The 14,657-nt window shown below is 42.2% G+C and overlaps 1 protein-coding gene across 1 annotated transcript; it reads right to left on the reverse strand.

Moving 5' to 3' along the window:
- Positions 1 to 10,584: 10,584 nt before the first annotated feature.
- On the reverse strand, positions 10,585 to 14,140 carry LOC118615201 (zinc finger protein 177-like). The gene is made up of 5 exons (XM_036239877.1): positions 14,059 to 14,140; positions 13,321 to 13,447; positions 12,800 to 12,892; positions 12,222 to 12,304; positions 10,585 to 11,697 (listed from the first exon to the last, which is right to left on the reverse strand). Exons 1-5 carry the CDS (start codon positions 14,089 to 14,091, stop codon positions 10,585 to 10,587), a joined length of 1,449 nt encoding a protein of 482 aa, XP_036095770.1. The 5' UTR covers positions 14,092 to 14,140.
- Positions 14,141 to 14,657: the final 517 nt, after the last annotated feature.

A 14,657-nucleotide genomic window follows, 5' to 3' on the forward strand; every position in this document is an offset into this window, starting at 1 on the left:
CTCTGTATCTATGAGAATGTTTCTGTTCTACCTGTTCATTTTGTTTGTAGATTCCATTGTCGATAGATATGTATTCATTGCCATTTTGTTTGTTCATATATTTTATCTTTTTCTTCAAAAAGACCCTTCATCATTTCATATAATAATGGTTTGGTGGTGATGAACTCCTTTAACTTTTTCTTGTCTGGGAAAGTCTTTATATGGCCATCGATTCTAAATGACAGCTTTGCAGGATAGAGTAATCTTGGTTGTAGGTTCTTGCTTTTCATCACCCTGAATATTTCTTGCCACTTTCTTCTGGCCTGCAAAGTTTCTTTTGAGAAATCAGCTGACAGCCTATGGGAACTCCCTTGTAGGTAACTAGCTGCCTTTTCTCTTGCTGCTTTTGAGATTCTCTCTTTGTCTTGAACCTTTTGCATTTTGATGATGATGTGTCTTGGTGTGGACCTCTTGGGGTTCATCTTATTTGGGACTCTCTGTGCTTCCTGGACTTGTGTGTCTGTTTCCTTCACCAAGTTAGGGAAATTTTCTGCCATTATTATTTCAAACAGGTTTTCAATTTCTTGTTCTAGCTCTTCTCCTTCTCGCACCCCCAAGATGCAAATGTTGGCACGCTTGAAGTTGTCCCAGAGGCTCCTTACACTGTCCTCATTTTTTTGGATTCTTTTTTCTTTTTGCTGTTCTGATTGGGCGTTTTTTGCTTCCTTATATTCCAAATCGATAGTTTGCTTCTTGGCTTTACCTACTCTACTATTGAATCTGTGTAAATTATTCTTTATTTCAGTTAATGCCTCCTTCATTTCTGACTGTGCATCCATCATTTCTGACTGGTCCTTTATTATGCTCTTGAGGCCCTCTCTAAGTTCACTGAGGTTCTCACTAAGTTCATTGAGCATCCTTGTAAGCAGTATTTTGAACTCAGCATCTGTTAGGTTGCTTATCTCCATTTTGCTTAGTTCTTTTCTTGGGGTTTTGTTCTGTTCTTTCATTTGGGACCTGTTTCTTTGTCTCCTCATTTTGGCTGCCTCTCTGTGTTTGTTTCTGTGTATTACTTAACGAGAGGTATGGGGCTATCTGAAACCAGATGCTGCTGGTTTGAAAGAATTTAGAAAAAACCTGAAGCAGGATCTAATACAGGCCAATCTTATGGTTAAGCAAGTGGCAACAGCTTGGGTGGGCCTGAGAGTTGGGTGGGGCAGGGCCTCAGGGAGTCACCAGGGCGGGGCTACCAGTGTGAGCCAGGTTGCTGGAGTCCCAGATATGGCGACTGTCTGCCGCTCTAGGGAAGGCTCACGAAAGGAACAAAGGCCTCTGACAGCACGTTTGTCCTGGAGAAAGCCCCTCTCCAGCCCTTGCTCCAGTGCCAAACAGTTCAGTTCTCCCCTGTATGTCTCTGGTGGCCCTTGAGCTGCCTCTCCTCCAAGCTTAGAGGGAGAGAGTCCGATAAGTCCGTGCGAGGGCCCTTTAAGGAGCTGCCCGGGGCTCCAGCCGTGTCAGCTTCCCTGAGCCTTAGTTCCTGTTGGTTTTTCCAGCCAGAATTATGGAGACTTCTCTTCCTGGCACTGGAACCCTGAGCAGGGCACCTGGTGTGGGAAGGGGACCCCCTCAGTCCTCAGGAAGGACCTTCCCAGGTGAAGTATCCTCCTGATTTTTACCCACCACATGTGGGTGTGGGATCAGCCTGTAGCGCCTCTGCCCCTCGCGCCTCTTCCCCCCCTACCAGTCTGGATGTGGCTGCTGCTTTAATTCCGTAGTTGTAGGACTTCCATTCAGCTTGATTTCAGGCAGTTTTGAATGATGGTTGTTCTGTAGTTTAGTTGTAATTTTGATGTGGTTGTGGGAGTATGCGATACTGCATTTACCTACGCTGCCATCTTGACTGGAAGTCTGTCATATTTATTTTCAATCTTTTGAAAAAAGCATAGGTTTTTAGAAGACTGCTCCATTCATTTTATACAATAAAGATTTATTGAGAACCTACAATGTTTTAGGTGCTAGGAACATGGTAGTGAAGCAGTCTGTTATCATATAGCTTACTTTCCAGTGTAGTAAAAAGAAAACAAAGATGTGAATCAATAAAAACGGTTCCACTGTGAAAGATGCTATGGAAAAAAAATTAAGTAGTATGAGGCAGGGAATCAAACAGATATTTCTATGAACACTCACGTTTACAGCCACAATACTGGCAATAAATAAAAACTGTGAGCAGCCCTGGCCAGTTTGGCTCAGCAGTACAGCGTTGGCCCACGGACCAATGAGTCATGGGTTTGATTCTGGGCAAGGGTACGTACCTCAGCTGCGGTTGTCCGGGGCCCTGGTCAGGGTCGTGCGGGGGACAACTAGTTGATGTTTCTCTCTCACATCGATGTCTCTCTGTCTTTCTCTTCCTCCCTCCCACTCTATCTGAAGATAAATAGAAAAATATCCTCGGGTGAGGATTAAAAAAAAAAGTGTATGCAACCCAAGTATTCATCAGTGGGTGAATGGATAAACATACAATAGAATATTATTCAGCCTTACAAATGAAGAAAATTCTGACACATGTATAATATAGATTAAATTTGAAGGTATGCTAAGTGAAATAGGACAGTTCTCAAAGAACAATATTGTATAATTCCAGTTATATGAGGTACCAACAGTAGTCAAATTCATAGAGACAGAAAATAGGATGGTGATTGGCAGGGGCTGGAAGAAGGGAGGGATCGGGGAGTTCATGCTTCATGGGTAGAGTTTCAGCTGGGAAGATGAAAACGTTCTAGAGATGGATGGTGGTGATGGTCGCAAAACAGTGTGAACGTTTGTACTGTCACATCACAGAACTGTATGCCTAAAAATGATTAAAATGGTATATTTTATGTTATGTATATTTGGCCACAATAAAAAAACAGAATAGCACAAAATAATGGAGCAAGATTGTGAGATTTCTTTCAGATAATATTTTCAATATCATTATAAAATAATAGACAGTGGTTGGGATTTTTTCAGATAAAAATGTTAACATTAGTTCTCAAGAGTCTGTTAGGATCTCTAATCCATGACAATATTGACATTTTGGTCTATAAAACTATTTGTGATCAGAGGCTGTCCCATGTACTGTGAGATTTTTAAGAGATCCCTGTCAACTTCCAACTATATACCAGCTCTGTATTGTGATAACCAGAAGCATCGCCAGACATTGTCAATTGTCCTGCAGGGGGCGAAATCAGCCTGATTGAGAACCACTGGAGAACAGTTCCATGGGTGCCAGAGTTCAAGGTGTTAGCTTTTACAGTGATGGTAATAAGAAGAAAAGCAATGTTTTAGGGAGGATAAAATATCAATTTAATCTTGAGTGGAGGGGCCTACAGGACACCTGCTTGGTGCTGTTACCTCAGAGGTCAGTTATGCTGGTGTGGTATTCATCAGTCTGCATGGGTGGCAGTATAAAAGAAGTTGCTGCTTCGGGAGTTGGGAGTTAGACAAGCTGATGCTTGGCTAAATCTTACCCATGATTCTTCACTTCTCAGTTATAGGGTCCCCACTGGATATATGCTTCCACTGGAAAATATGCCATCACATTAGCCACCATTGTCATTCAGTAATTATTTGTATAATTATTTTATTGACTGCCTCTTAAACACCTCCACCTGAACTTTGAATTCCATCACTTCTAAATGTTTCAGGGAATTAACATTATCACTTTTTCCTTCCTCATCCAATTTTTTCCAAAGTCTGCATGCAATATTATCATGTCCAATGTCATGGGAATCTTCTACATTCCCATATTTTTCAGTGAAAATGAAACTTACTCTCCTTTGGGTATTGCTCCAAAATTTTGGATATTTTGGCTGTTAAGGAGAAAACCATAGACCTCAAATGGGGTCACTTGTGCTAAAGACCTTGATAGCTAGATTAGTGCCAGTAAAGTAATCTGCATGATAGGGTTCCTGTGGTTCCCTTACCCCAAAAAGAAGATGGCCTGGCTTGAAATAATGCCCCCTCTTTTTTTGCTAAGGACTCACTTGCCCCACCCTTCTTCCTAATAAAAACCTTCACTTGTACAACCCTTCTGGTTGCTGGATGAGGTGCTGGCTGGTTCATGTATCACTCAATACAGTCATTTAGTTTTTCAAATGTACTTAGTGAGATTTTTTATTTTTTATTGTCTTTTTAAAATTTAAATTAATTGATTTATTTTTGTTACAGATGTTTCTCCATTTTCCCCCACTGATTCCCCCCTCCTCCATCCTCCCCGCCCTCTCCCCAGCTTTGTTGTCCATGTCCGTTGTTCATGCACACATGCATATAAGTTCTGTGGTTTATCTTCCTCCCCCACCTCCTCTTCTGGGGAAGTCAGTCTGTACCCCGCTTCCACATCTCTGGGGCTACCCCATTCTTCAGACTGTGATGTTCATTATATTCCACAAATAAGTGAGATCATATGATACTTGTCTTTCTCTGTTTGGCTTATTTCACTTAGGATGACACTTTTCAGGTCCCTCCACGTCGTCTCAAAGGATAAGAGATCTTTCTTTCTTACAGCTGCACAGTACTCCATTGTGTATATGTGCTACTGCTTTTTTATCCATTTGTCTACTGATGGACACTTAGGCTGTTTCCAGATCTTAGCTATTGTAAATAGTGCTGTTATGAACATGGGGGTACATATATTCTTTCTGATTGGTGTTTCAGGCTTCTTAGGGTATATTCCTAGAAGTGGGATCACTGGGTCAAATGAAAGTTCAATTTTTAATTTTTTGAGTTAACATCATATTGTTTTCCATAGTGGCTGCACCAGTCTGCATTCCCACCAGCAGTGCACTAGAGTCCCCTTTTCTCTACACCCTCGCCAACACTTGTTGTTTGATGATTTGTTGATGGCGGCCATTCTGACAGGTGTGAGGTGATACCTCATTGTTGTTTTAATTTGCATCTCTGATGATGAGTGATGTTGAACATTTCTTCATGTCTCTTAGCCATTTGTATGTCCTGTTTGGAGAGGTGTCTATTTAGTTCCTCTGCCCATTTTTTAAATGGGTTCTTTGTCTTCCTTTTGTGGAGTTGTATGAGCACTCTATATATATTGAAAATTAACCTGTTATCTGATATATCATTGGCAATTATGCTCTCCCATACAGTGGGTAGCCTTTCCATTTTCATGATTGTATCTTTTGCTGTGCAGAAGCTTTTGAGTTTGATGGAGTCCCATGTGTTCATTTTCTCCTTTGTTTCTGTTGCCTTAGGTGATGTATCACTGAAAATTCTGCTGCGTATGATGTCTGAAATTTTGTTGCCTACAGTTTCTTCTAGGATTTTTATGGATTCATGAGTCACATTTAAGTCTTTTATCCATTTTGAGTTTATTCTTGTGTAGGGTGTAAGTTGATGGTCTAGTTTCATTTTTCTGCATGTAGCTGTCCAAGTTTTCCAACACCATTTATGAAAGAGGCTGTCTTTACTCCATTGTATGCTCTTGTCACCTTTGTCAAATATTAATTGAGCATATTGCCTTGGGTCCATTTCTGGGTTCTCTGTTCTGTTCCACTGGTCTATATGCTTGTTCTTGTGCCAGTACCAGGCTCTTTTGATTACAGTGGTTTTGTAGTATAACCTGAAATTTGGTAATGTGATCCCTCCTACTTTGTTCTTCTTTTTCAAGATTGCTGTGGCTATTCGAGGTCTTTTTTGGTTCCATATAAACTTTTTTTTTTTTAATCCTCATGCGAGGATATTTTTCCATTTTTTGTACAGATAGAGTGGGAGGGAGAGAGAGGAAGGGAGAGAGAGAGAAACATCGACGTGAAGGGACACATCGAGTGGCTGCCACCCGCACGACCAACCAGGGCTGGGGACAAACTGCAACCGAAGTACGTGCCCTTAGCGGGAACCGAACCCCGGTCTCTCCGGACCGCAGGCCAACGCTCTAACCACTGAGCCAAACTGGCCAGGGCTCCATATGAACTTTTGAAGTATTTGTTCTAGTTCTGTGAAGTATGTCGTTGGTATTTTGATGGGGATTGCATTGAATGTATAGATTGCTTTGGGTGTATGGACATTTTAATGATGTTAATTCTTCCAATCCATGAACAAGGTATGTGCTTCCACTTTTTTATATCTTCCTCTATTTCTTTTTTCAATGACCTGTAGTTTTCTGCAAAATAGGTCCTTTATTTCTTTGGTTAAGTTTATTACTAAGTATCTTAATTTTTTTGCCGTAATGGTAAATGAGATTGTTTTCTTAGTTTCTCTTTCTGTGAGTTCATCACTGGTGTATAAGAATGCCATCGATTTCTTGACGTTAATTTTGTATCCTGCTACTTTGCCAAATTTATTTATTAAGTTTAATAAATTTTTGATGGAGTATTTTGTTTTTTTTATGCATCATGTCTTCTGGTTGCTGGATGAGGTGCTGGCTGGTTTATGTATCACTCAATACAGTCAATTAGTTTTTCAAATGTACTTAGTGGGATTTTTTATTTATTTTTTAAACAGGTCTGTATTTGCCATTTACATGTCCATGCTTCTCACTCTCTACAGCTCACTTGGCATCCTTCTACCTCCATCACAATTGTTCTCCTTGAGGTCAGCAGTGATACCATGTACCCAAGAAATACCAAGGAATATTTTTATCTGCCAAAGTGCTTGATTTTACAGTAGCAACGTCATTAATGAAATTGTCATTGCAATGTCTCTTTCTATGGGAACCTGTTAGGACTCACACAGGCAATATAATCCTAATAGCCATTTTGCAAACCTCCCCGCCCCAGGAGTACAAAGACCAAACTTCCTGTCACAGGAGAACTGGCGAGACAAGAAATGCAACTGGACACCACGAACCAAAGAAATACCTAACTGCACATCTGAATTCCTGTAGACCCAACACCCTGCCCACACCCACCCCCAAACCTACTGACTGACAAAAGCTTCCTGCCAGTGGCTGCATGTAAGGACAAAACTCCAGCTCCTAGCGGCTGCCAGCATCGACCCAATACCCCATGGCTTGTTGATGTGTATCCCTTCCCTTTCTACCATCCCCCAGCCCCTTTTCTTTAAATAAACCCAATTTTTCTATATTCATCATCTGAGATTGCTATTTGGCATGCCCCCACACCATGAACTACTGACTTACACCTTTCAAGACCTTTCTCATTAATTTCATTTTTGTTACTCTCTGACTCTGAGGGTCAAGGGTTCTTATAACAACACACCCCTCAGGAAGAAACTCCTAACTTTGAAGCCAACAAGAAAAAAAATTTATATGTTCTAAATTACATTACAATGCCAGAGAGAGAGAGAGAAAACAGTTGTTAGCCTGTTACTGGCTGGGGCCCCGCACTGACAAAAGGCCCCCCACATTCATGCATGTCTGTTGGAACTCTATTAACTTCGATGCGGCTATTTCCACTATTATCCAAAAGAGAGGACAGCCAGACACCAGTGAACCCAGGAGCCTCCACTTCTTATTTACCATGCACTTTCCAGTCTGCTGCCACAGCCAACCCACAGGCGCCGATGCTTCCTTGCCAATGCTGTGCCTATCCCACAGGTGGCCCAGCACTGAAGTAGACTGATCCATTTCAGCATTTTTCATGTTGACTCTCCCTCTAGATAAAGATATACATTTTATGGTGAACTATTTGAGGGTAAGTTGTGTGGACCCTGAGAAAGAACATACCTAGTAAGAAGGACTCCTGGTGGCTTAACTGAGATTAATTTAAAAAAAAAACACCAAAAAACAAAAACTGAGTCGCTCTGGTCAGGTGGCTCAGTTGGTTAGAACATCATCTCCTACATCAAGACTCAATTCCTGGTCAGGGCACATACTGAGGTTGTGGGTTTGATGCCCAGTTGGGGCACATACAGGAAGCAATAGATCAATGTTCCTCTCTCACACTGCTGCTTCTCTTTCTCTCTCTCCCCTTTTCCTCTCTCTCTAAAAATCATTGGAAAAAATATTCTCAGGTGAAGATTAAAAAACAAAAAACAGCCCGGCCGGGGTAGCTCAGTGGTTGAGAGTCGATCCATGCATCAGGAGGTCACCAGTTTGATTCCCGGGTTGATTCCTGATAGGGTGGGGCACATGCTGGGGTTGTGGGCCCCGTCCCCAGTGGGGAACATGCAGGAGGTGGCTGATTGATGTTCTCTCTCATCAATGTTTCTGTCTCTCTCTCCCTCTCCCTTCCTCTCTCTCTGTAAAAAAATCGATAAAGAAACAAAACAAAGCAAAACAAAAACAAAAAACAAAACAAAAATGTATCCTCAATGTGAGAATTAAAAAAACACCCAGAGCCTAGCAGTGATTTCTAAATAGTGCCCTATCGTGCAAACCACATTTTCAAGAGAACCCTAAGCTGCCTGCTCTGCACTGGACTGCCTTCTTGCACTGTTTCTGCTATCTGAGCCAGTCTTTATAGATGAGTTCCTGGAATCCTGTTTCAACCAACAGGACTGAGGCTTCCCTGTCCAATTGGAGCTGTGCAGCCATATCCCCATAAACATCTTCACTAACCAATTAGAGTAGCTCCATTGTGACCAATCAGGGCAGCGCTTTTTGGACCAATCTATATGCAAGGATTTGGAGTCCTCATTTGCATGAGGACAGCTCAGTCAGGGACCAGAGGCAGAGACTTCTGTTTATATGTCAGCTCCCCTCTGCCTCTCAGAGCTCACTTTTCTATTCCACCGAAGACAATACTGTGTTTCCCTGGCTGGAGCTGAAATGTGAAAAATGTCTCACTGGAGCTGAGCGAGGCAGAACAGAACAGAGCTGCTTAGCCAGAGAGGGACCTTGCCCCACAGCTGCCTCACTCCAGGGCCTCTTCACAGCTGTGCTGCTTCACAGTTGAGCTGTTTTGCATTGAATAAAGTTTCCTTCTTTACTGTACCTCATACTGAGGACTCCTATGGGCATAATTGGCACCAATGACCACTGGTTGATCAGGAGATAAGGTTTGTAATAATACAGATTTAATAGAGTAAGATTTATCCATCAGATAAATCTATTATACTCGACAATTACAGAATATACATGGTTTTCAACCGTACTTGAAGGATTCATAAAACCTGGCAACATAAGAGATCTATCATTTGAGACTAAAATCCATTGTAACAGAATCTTCCCACAAGAGTGGTTTAAACCCATTTAGAGTTTTTTTCATGTTACATGAAGTCCAGAAATAAGCAACCCAGGGGTGGTACAGCCAAGTGATATTGTATGTCCCTGTTGTATAATCAGTGGCCTCTGACTGTCATCCTTTTGGTTTATTTTCTAAGAAACAAGAAGAAATAAGATAAAGGGAAATGTTAAAGAGAAAATGTTAGACAGGATGCTTTCATTTCCATGGGTTTCTTTAAAACCACAAGCACTGATCTCTCAACTCTTTCTCATTGGCCGGGACTGTGGGCTCATGGGAACTCATAGCTGCAAGGAATGCTAGGAGATGAGTCCTTAAAAAACGGTCCACATTACCAACCTGAACATAATGGAAGATCTGCTACTTTAAGGAAGGAAAAGAGCAATGGATTTTGGGACAGCAAATTATTGTATTTGACATATTAGGCCACAAAGCAAATCAACAATTTTCTGTCTGAATCTGTGTCATTTAGAATCTATATCATGAAGACCATATATTCAATGCACAATGCAATTAAATTAGAAATCTATAATTAAAAGATAACTAAAATATGCAGAGTCTGCACATTAAAGAACACATTTCTACCTTGGCAGGTTTGGCTCAGCGGTTACAGCATCAGCCCACAGACTGAAGGGTTGCGGGTTTGATTCCCAGTCAAGAACACATGGTTGGGTTGCAGGTTCAATCCCCGTCCTCAGTCCGTCATGCAGGAGGCAACCAATACACGTATCTCTCTCATATCGATGTGTCTCTCTCCCTCTCTCCCTTCCACTCTATCTAAAAATCAATGGAAAAATATCCTCGGGTGAGGATAAAAAAATAAACAACTAAAAACAAACCAAAAAACCCCCACATTTCCTTTTTTTTAAATCCTCATCTGAGGACATTTTTGCATTTATCAGATAGAGCAGGAGGGAGAGAGGGAGGAAGAGAGAGAGAAACATCAACGTGAGAGAGACATACTGACTGGTTGTCACCCACATGACCCTGACCCCAACCGGGGCCAGGGACAAACTGCAACCAAGGTATGTGCCCTTATCAGGAACCGAACCCGGGACTCTCTGGTCTGCAGGCAATGCTCTAACTACTGAGCCAAACTGGCCAGGGCTCCCCACATTTCTAAATAACCTATAGGTCCGAGACACCTTGATGAAAATTGGATAATATTTAGTACTAAGTTACAATGAAAACATTATCAAAACTTTTGTGATGCAAATCAAGGAAAATTTAGAGTGCTATATTACATTTAATACTCATCAATTAATGAGTTGTTGAACTTTAAGGATGAAATACTCACTGATAAAGACAGTCACAGAACTGTAACACTTATAAGGTTGGTCCCAGTATAATGTAAGTCAAGAGCTGTGCCTAAAGGCTTTCAACATTGGTCACAATAAGGTTTCTTTCCAGTGTGAGTTCTACAATGCGGAGGGAGCTGTGAGGGACCACTTACGGCTAGCCCACAGTCCTTTCATTCAGCAAGCTTTTGCCCGGTATGTATTCGCTCGTGCATTATAAGGTTAGTGCTGGTGCTGAATGCTTTTCCACAATGAATGCATTTATAGGGCTTTTCTCCTGTGTGAGTTCTCACGTGTACCCGCAGGCAAGAGGAATTCCTAAAGGCCTTCCCGCATTCTTTACATTCATAGGTTTTCTCTCCAGTGTGCGTTCGCTTGTGCACAATAAGGTAAGAGCCTGTGCTGAAGGATTTTCCGCATTGATTACACTCATAAGGTTTCTCTCCAGTGTGAGAGCGTCGATGTTTCTTCAGGGATGACTGATCCATAAAGGCTTTCCCACAGTCACTGCACTCATAGGGTTTCTCCCCAGTGTGGGTTCTCATATGTTTCTGAAGAGAGGAAGGAACAGTGAAGGCCTTGCCACACTCCTTACAGTCATACGGCTTCTCTCCAGTGTGAGTTCTTTTGTGCACATTAAGATGAGAGCTCTGGCTGAAGAATTTCCCACAGTGATTACACTCATAAGGTTTTTCTCCAGTGTGTGACCTCACATGTTTCTTAAGGGAAGAGTGAAAAATGAATATTTTCCCACAGTCACTACATTCATAAGGTTTCTCTCCAGTGTGAGGTCTCACACATTTCTGAGGGGACAAGGGGCCAGTGACAACCTCCCCATGTTCATTACAGGTTGAGCTGTCCTCCAGAGTACACGGGTTTTTGTGCACACTAAGGGAAGATCTTTTCCCATCGTCACGGCATTCACAAAGCTTCTCCCCAGCAGGTTTTTGCACATGTGCTGCAAAAGAAGAGTGTAAGCTGCAGGACATAAGACACTGATTACACTCATAAGATTTCTCTCCTGTGACAGTTCCTAAGTGTTCCCCAAGGGAGGACTCTGGATCGAAAGCTCTGACACAATCATTACATCCCGAAATTTTCTCTTCAGTGTGAGCATTCATATGGCTCCTAAGAGTTAAGAAATGGCCAAAGTCTTTCCTGTATTCTTTATATTTGTAGCATTTCTTTCCCTTGCAGTATCTTGTACCAATAAGGTGATAGTTCTTTCTCAAGAATTTTCCACAGTGATCGAGTTCCCAGGGATTCTCACCAGAGTGAGTTGCCGCCTGTTGAATAAGGAATAAGAGGTGACCTAAGGCTTTCTTACTTTCATTACACTTACGAGAATTCTTTTCCATGTGGATTCTGCCACATGTAGGAAGTACATTATCATGACTGACATTTTTACCAGTCGTAGGGCACATGTATGATTTTTGCCCTAGTAATTCTTTCAAGTTGAATGCTTCCCAAGGCTCTATTGTATTCCTTTAGACCAAAAGGCATCCTAAACACAGAGTTTTTGTAATAATAAGGGAAAAATGAATTACGTATTAAAAACTTAATAACAAGATCACGCTTAAGCAAATGTTTGCTCTTCGGCATTCTCTGTGAAGGTGCTCACTGTGAGGAGCACGTGGTGAGGTAGGGTAGAGGTCTCTCAGTTCTGTGGACTCACAGTCTTTCCTGAGACAGCTTCCTGCCACGTGCCTCAACTCTCTCTTTGTGTGGTTGCTGCGGCTGTTCTAATTTATTGAAATTCACAGGCTTCTCCTACTAGAAAAAACCAGAAATGATCCCCAGTGAATCTTACCATTTTTATGCCATTGGAAGTTTCTTCCTCAGGAACATTCTGCATAGGAATTGCATGTTTTGATTTAAGTTGAGTAGCCCTGTCTGAAACTGAAGAAGGAAAATTTTTATAACTATTGGGAGAAAAAGTAGGGATAAAAGAAAAAAGAAGGCAGGCACCCTATCGATTTGTTTTCAAATAATAATACTAAACATGGAAAGAAAAATGTGAAAGAGAAAATGAAACCAATGACCAGAGTAATTGTTTTAAAACTTGTGATAAGAACAAGCAATGGAAATGGGAGGTATGCTACTTAGAATGGATTCTGGAGGTTTGACACAGTATGAGAAGATATTACCTGGAAAACAACACAAGGAGAACTGAACAAAAGGTACTCAAGGGAACGTGAAAGCGAACGAGGCATTAGAAGTCATTCTCTGAGACCAGGTTAAGACAGGAATGAATGGTGAGATGGAAAGAGGGAAAGCTCACAGAATGGCCTCGGCCTCCTTTCCCCACACTGACATTTGCAAATGCACCCCCCCCCCCCCCCAGCTATGGATGCTCCACACAATGACTCCTTTCTGCCTGGGGCTCACCTGAACAGGTGCCTTGGAAAATTCTTCTCTCCCTGGTCCTCGGTTCTTCCTGCTCCACCTCAGTGATCAAACTGTGTTTGCAGAGGTGAGACCCTAACCATGGCAAAAGACATGTGATTTTGGGGCACTGTGAAGGAGGCAAGAGATCTTTCCATAAAACTGATTCCAGTGCTCTGGTCTGTAGTAGACAGGCAAGTGGAACTCGAGGAGCAGCAAAACAGGTCAGATCAGAGATCTTTCACGGGCCCCAAAACAAACACCCGCACTCCATGTCCCACATGGGGCTGACCCTTGCAATCTAAGCCCAAGCTCAGATATGCAGTGCATATTAGCTAAATCTTTTAATGATAAAGAAAACGAAATCAGCCCATTTCCACGGGAAGCCATGAGACTGCCCCACAAGGGTTGGGACCATCCATTTTGTGTTCACTGCATTTTGTTATTCTTTTCACAGATCCTAGAACACGATATGTGATCCACTATTTTCAGTGGAAGAAATGAAGAAATGAGGCCAAACTTACCCACAGAGGCCAGGTTCCTAAAGTTCTCCATCATCACATCTCTGTACAGGATTTTCTGAGCAGAGTCCAGCAGTACCCACTCCTCCTGGGAGAAGTCCACTGCCACTTCCTCAAAGGTCACCAAGTCCTAAAACATCACACATTCTTGCTCAGACAGCCATTCTTCATTCACTGAACCCGGAGAACGGTGGGTGAGGCTGCCAGCACGGGGGAGGAAACTCAGTGCACAGGAAGCTGACACGCTCTGGAGGCCTCAAGACTCAGCTCTCAGCTCTCCTCTTTCTCTCCCACTCCCCGGATCATCTCATCCAGGCTCATGGTTTGAGCAGTTTTTCTAACACAGGGTTGACCTGATATTTCCACACCTATGTTCTGAGGATGCTTCCAGTCTTATTCCAGATCCAGTACAGACTCAGTGTACAAAGGGATGAGAAAACATATTTGGAAAAGGAAGGGATGATTTTCCTAGTGAAGGATCTCCCTTTTCCTTCATAGCACCCTGCAGAATATGGAATTAATACTCAACCTGGAGGGCTATCTAGAAAAAAAAAAAAGAACAAATGTTAACAGTGATAGAAGCCTTTCCTATGGAGTTTTCTCTCGCATTCTAAGAAACCCAGAGAACTGGGGAAGCCTGAGGTCAGCCCAGTAGGGCTGTGAGCTGTGGGTCATGGGCAAGATGTTATGTCCTTTGAGAACAGTAAGGTTGTTTTGGAAAGAGAGTAATTTCCCACATACCTGTGACCAACTTGTCACCAATCCTGCACCCATTCTTCCTCTTCTTTGTTTCCCCGCTGACCTGGCAGAGTTCTGAGCAAGCAGAACTGGCGAAAAAGAAAGAAGCCATGAGAGTCTTAGCCTGACAGACAGATAGTCAACATGTATAGACGTGCAACTTCCTCACGCTAGCTTCAGAGTAATTACACACACATGCACATATACATACACACAAAGCACACAGTTCACTCTTTTTATCTCCCTACTCAAGAACAATTAGGAATTGGGAATATAGTATGCACTTATTATGGCTTTTTGTTTTTAAACTTTTTCCCTAAACTGAACCACAGAAAAGTACCTCGAGTCAGTAACAACTCAAGAGCAACAAGCCCTTCTAGTGCCAAAATGCTTCTAAACATGATTTGCCTATGAAAGAAACCAGGATTCATTTGGGAATTGGCTGAGTCCAGCGTAAAACGGGAGATGTTCAAGATGATCTTGGAACATCTTACACCAGAAAGCAAGGAGCCTATCACAGATTGATGGGGTTGTGTCAAAAAGGGATCCCACTGGCTTCGGATGGAACAATTTAACAAAGAGTAATTACTGCAGTCAATTGA

This window comes from Molossus molossus, unplaced genomic scaffold (assembly GCF_014108415.1).
Source record: "Molossus molossus isolate mMolMol1 unplaced genomic scaffold, mMolMol1.p scaffold_m16_p_4, whole genome shotgun sequence".
Lineage (NCBI taxonomy): Eukaryota > Metazoa > Chordata > Mammalia > Chiroptera > Molossidae > Molossus > Molossus molossus.

Bases quoted from the DNA above. Each gene is read 5' to 3' on its own strand.
- LOC118615201 (XM_036239877.1), bottom strand. From the start codon at position 14,091: ATGGGTGCAGGATTGGTGACAAGTTGGTCACAG. The intron at 13,448-14,058 runs GTATGTGGGAAA...GTGATGTTTTAG, and splicing joins TGGTGACAAGTTGGTCACAG to GACTTGGTGACCTTTGAGGA. The intron at 12,893-13,320 runs GTAAGTTTGGCC...TGCCATGGTTAG, and splicing joins TAGGAACCTGGCCTCTGTGG to GGTCTCACCTCTGCAAACAC.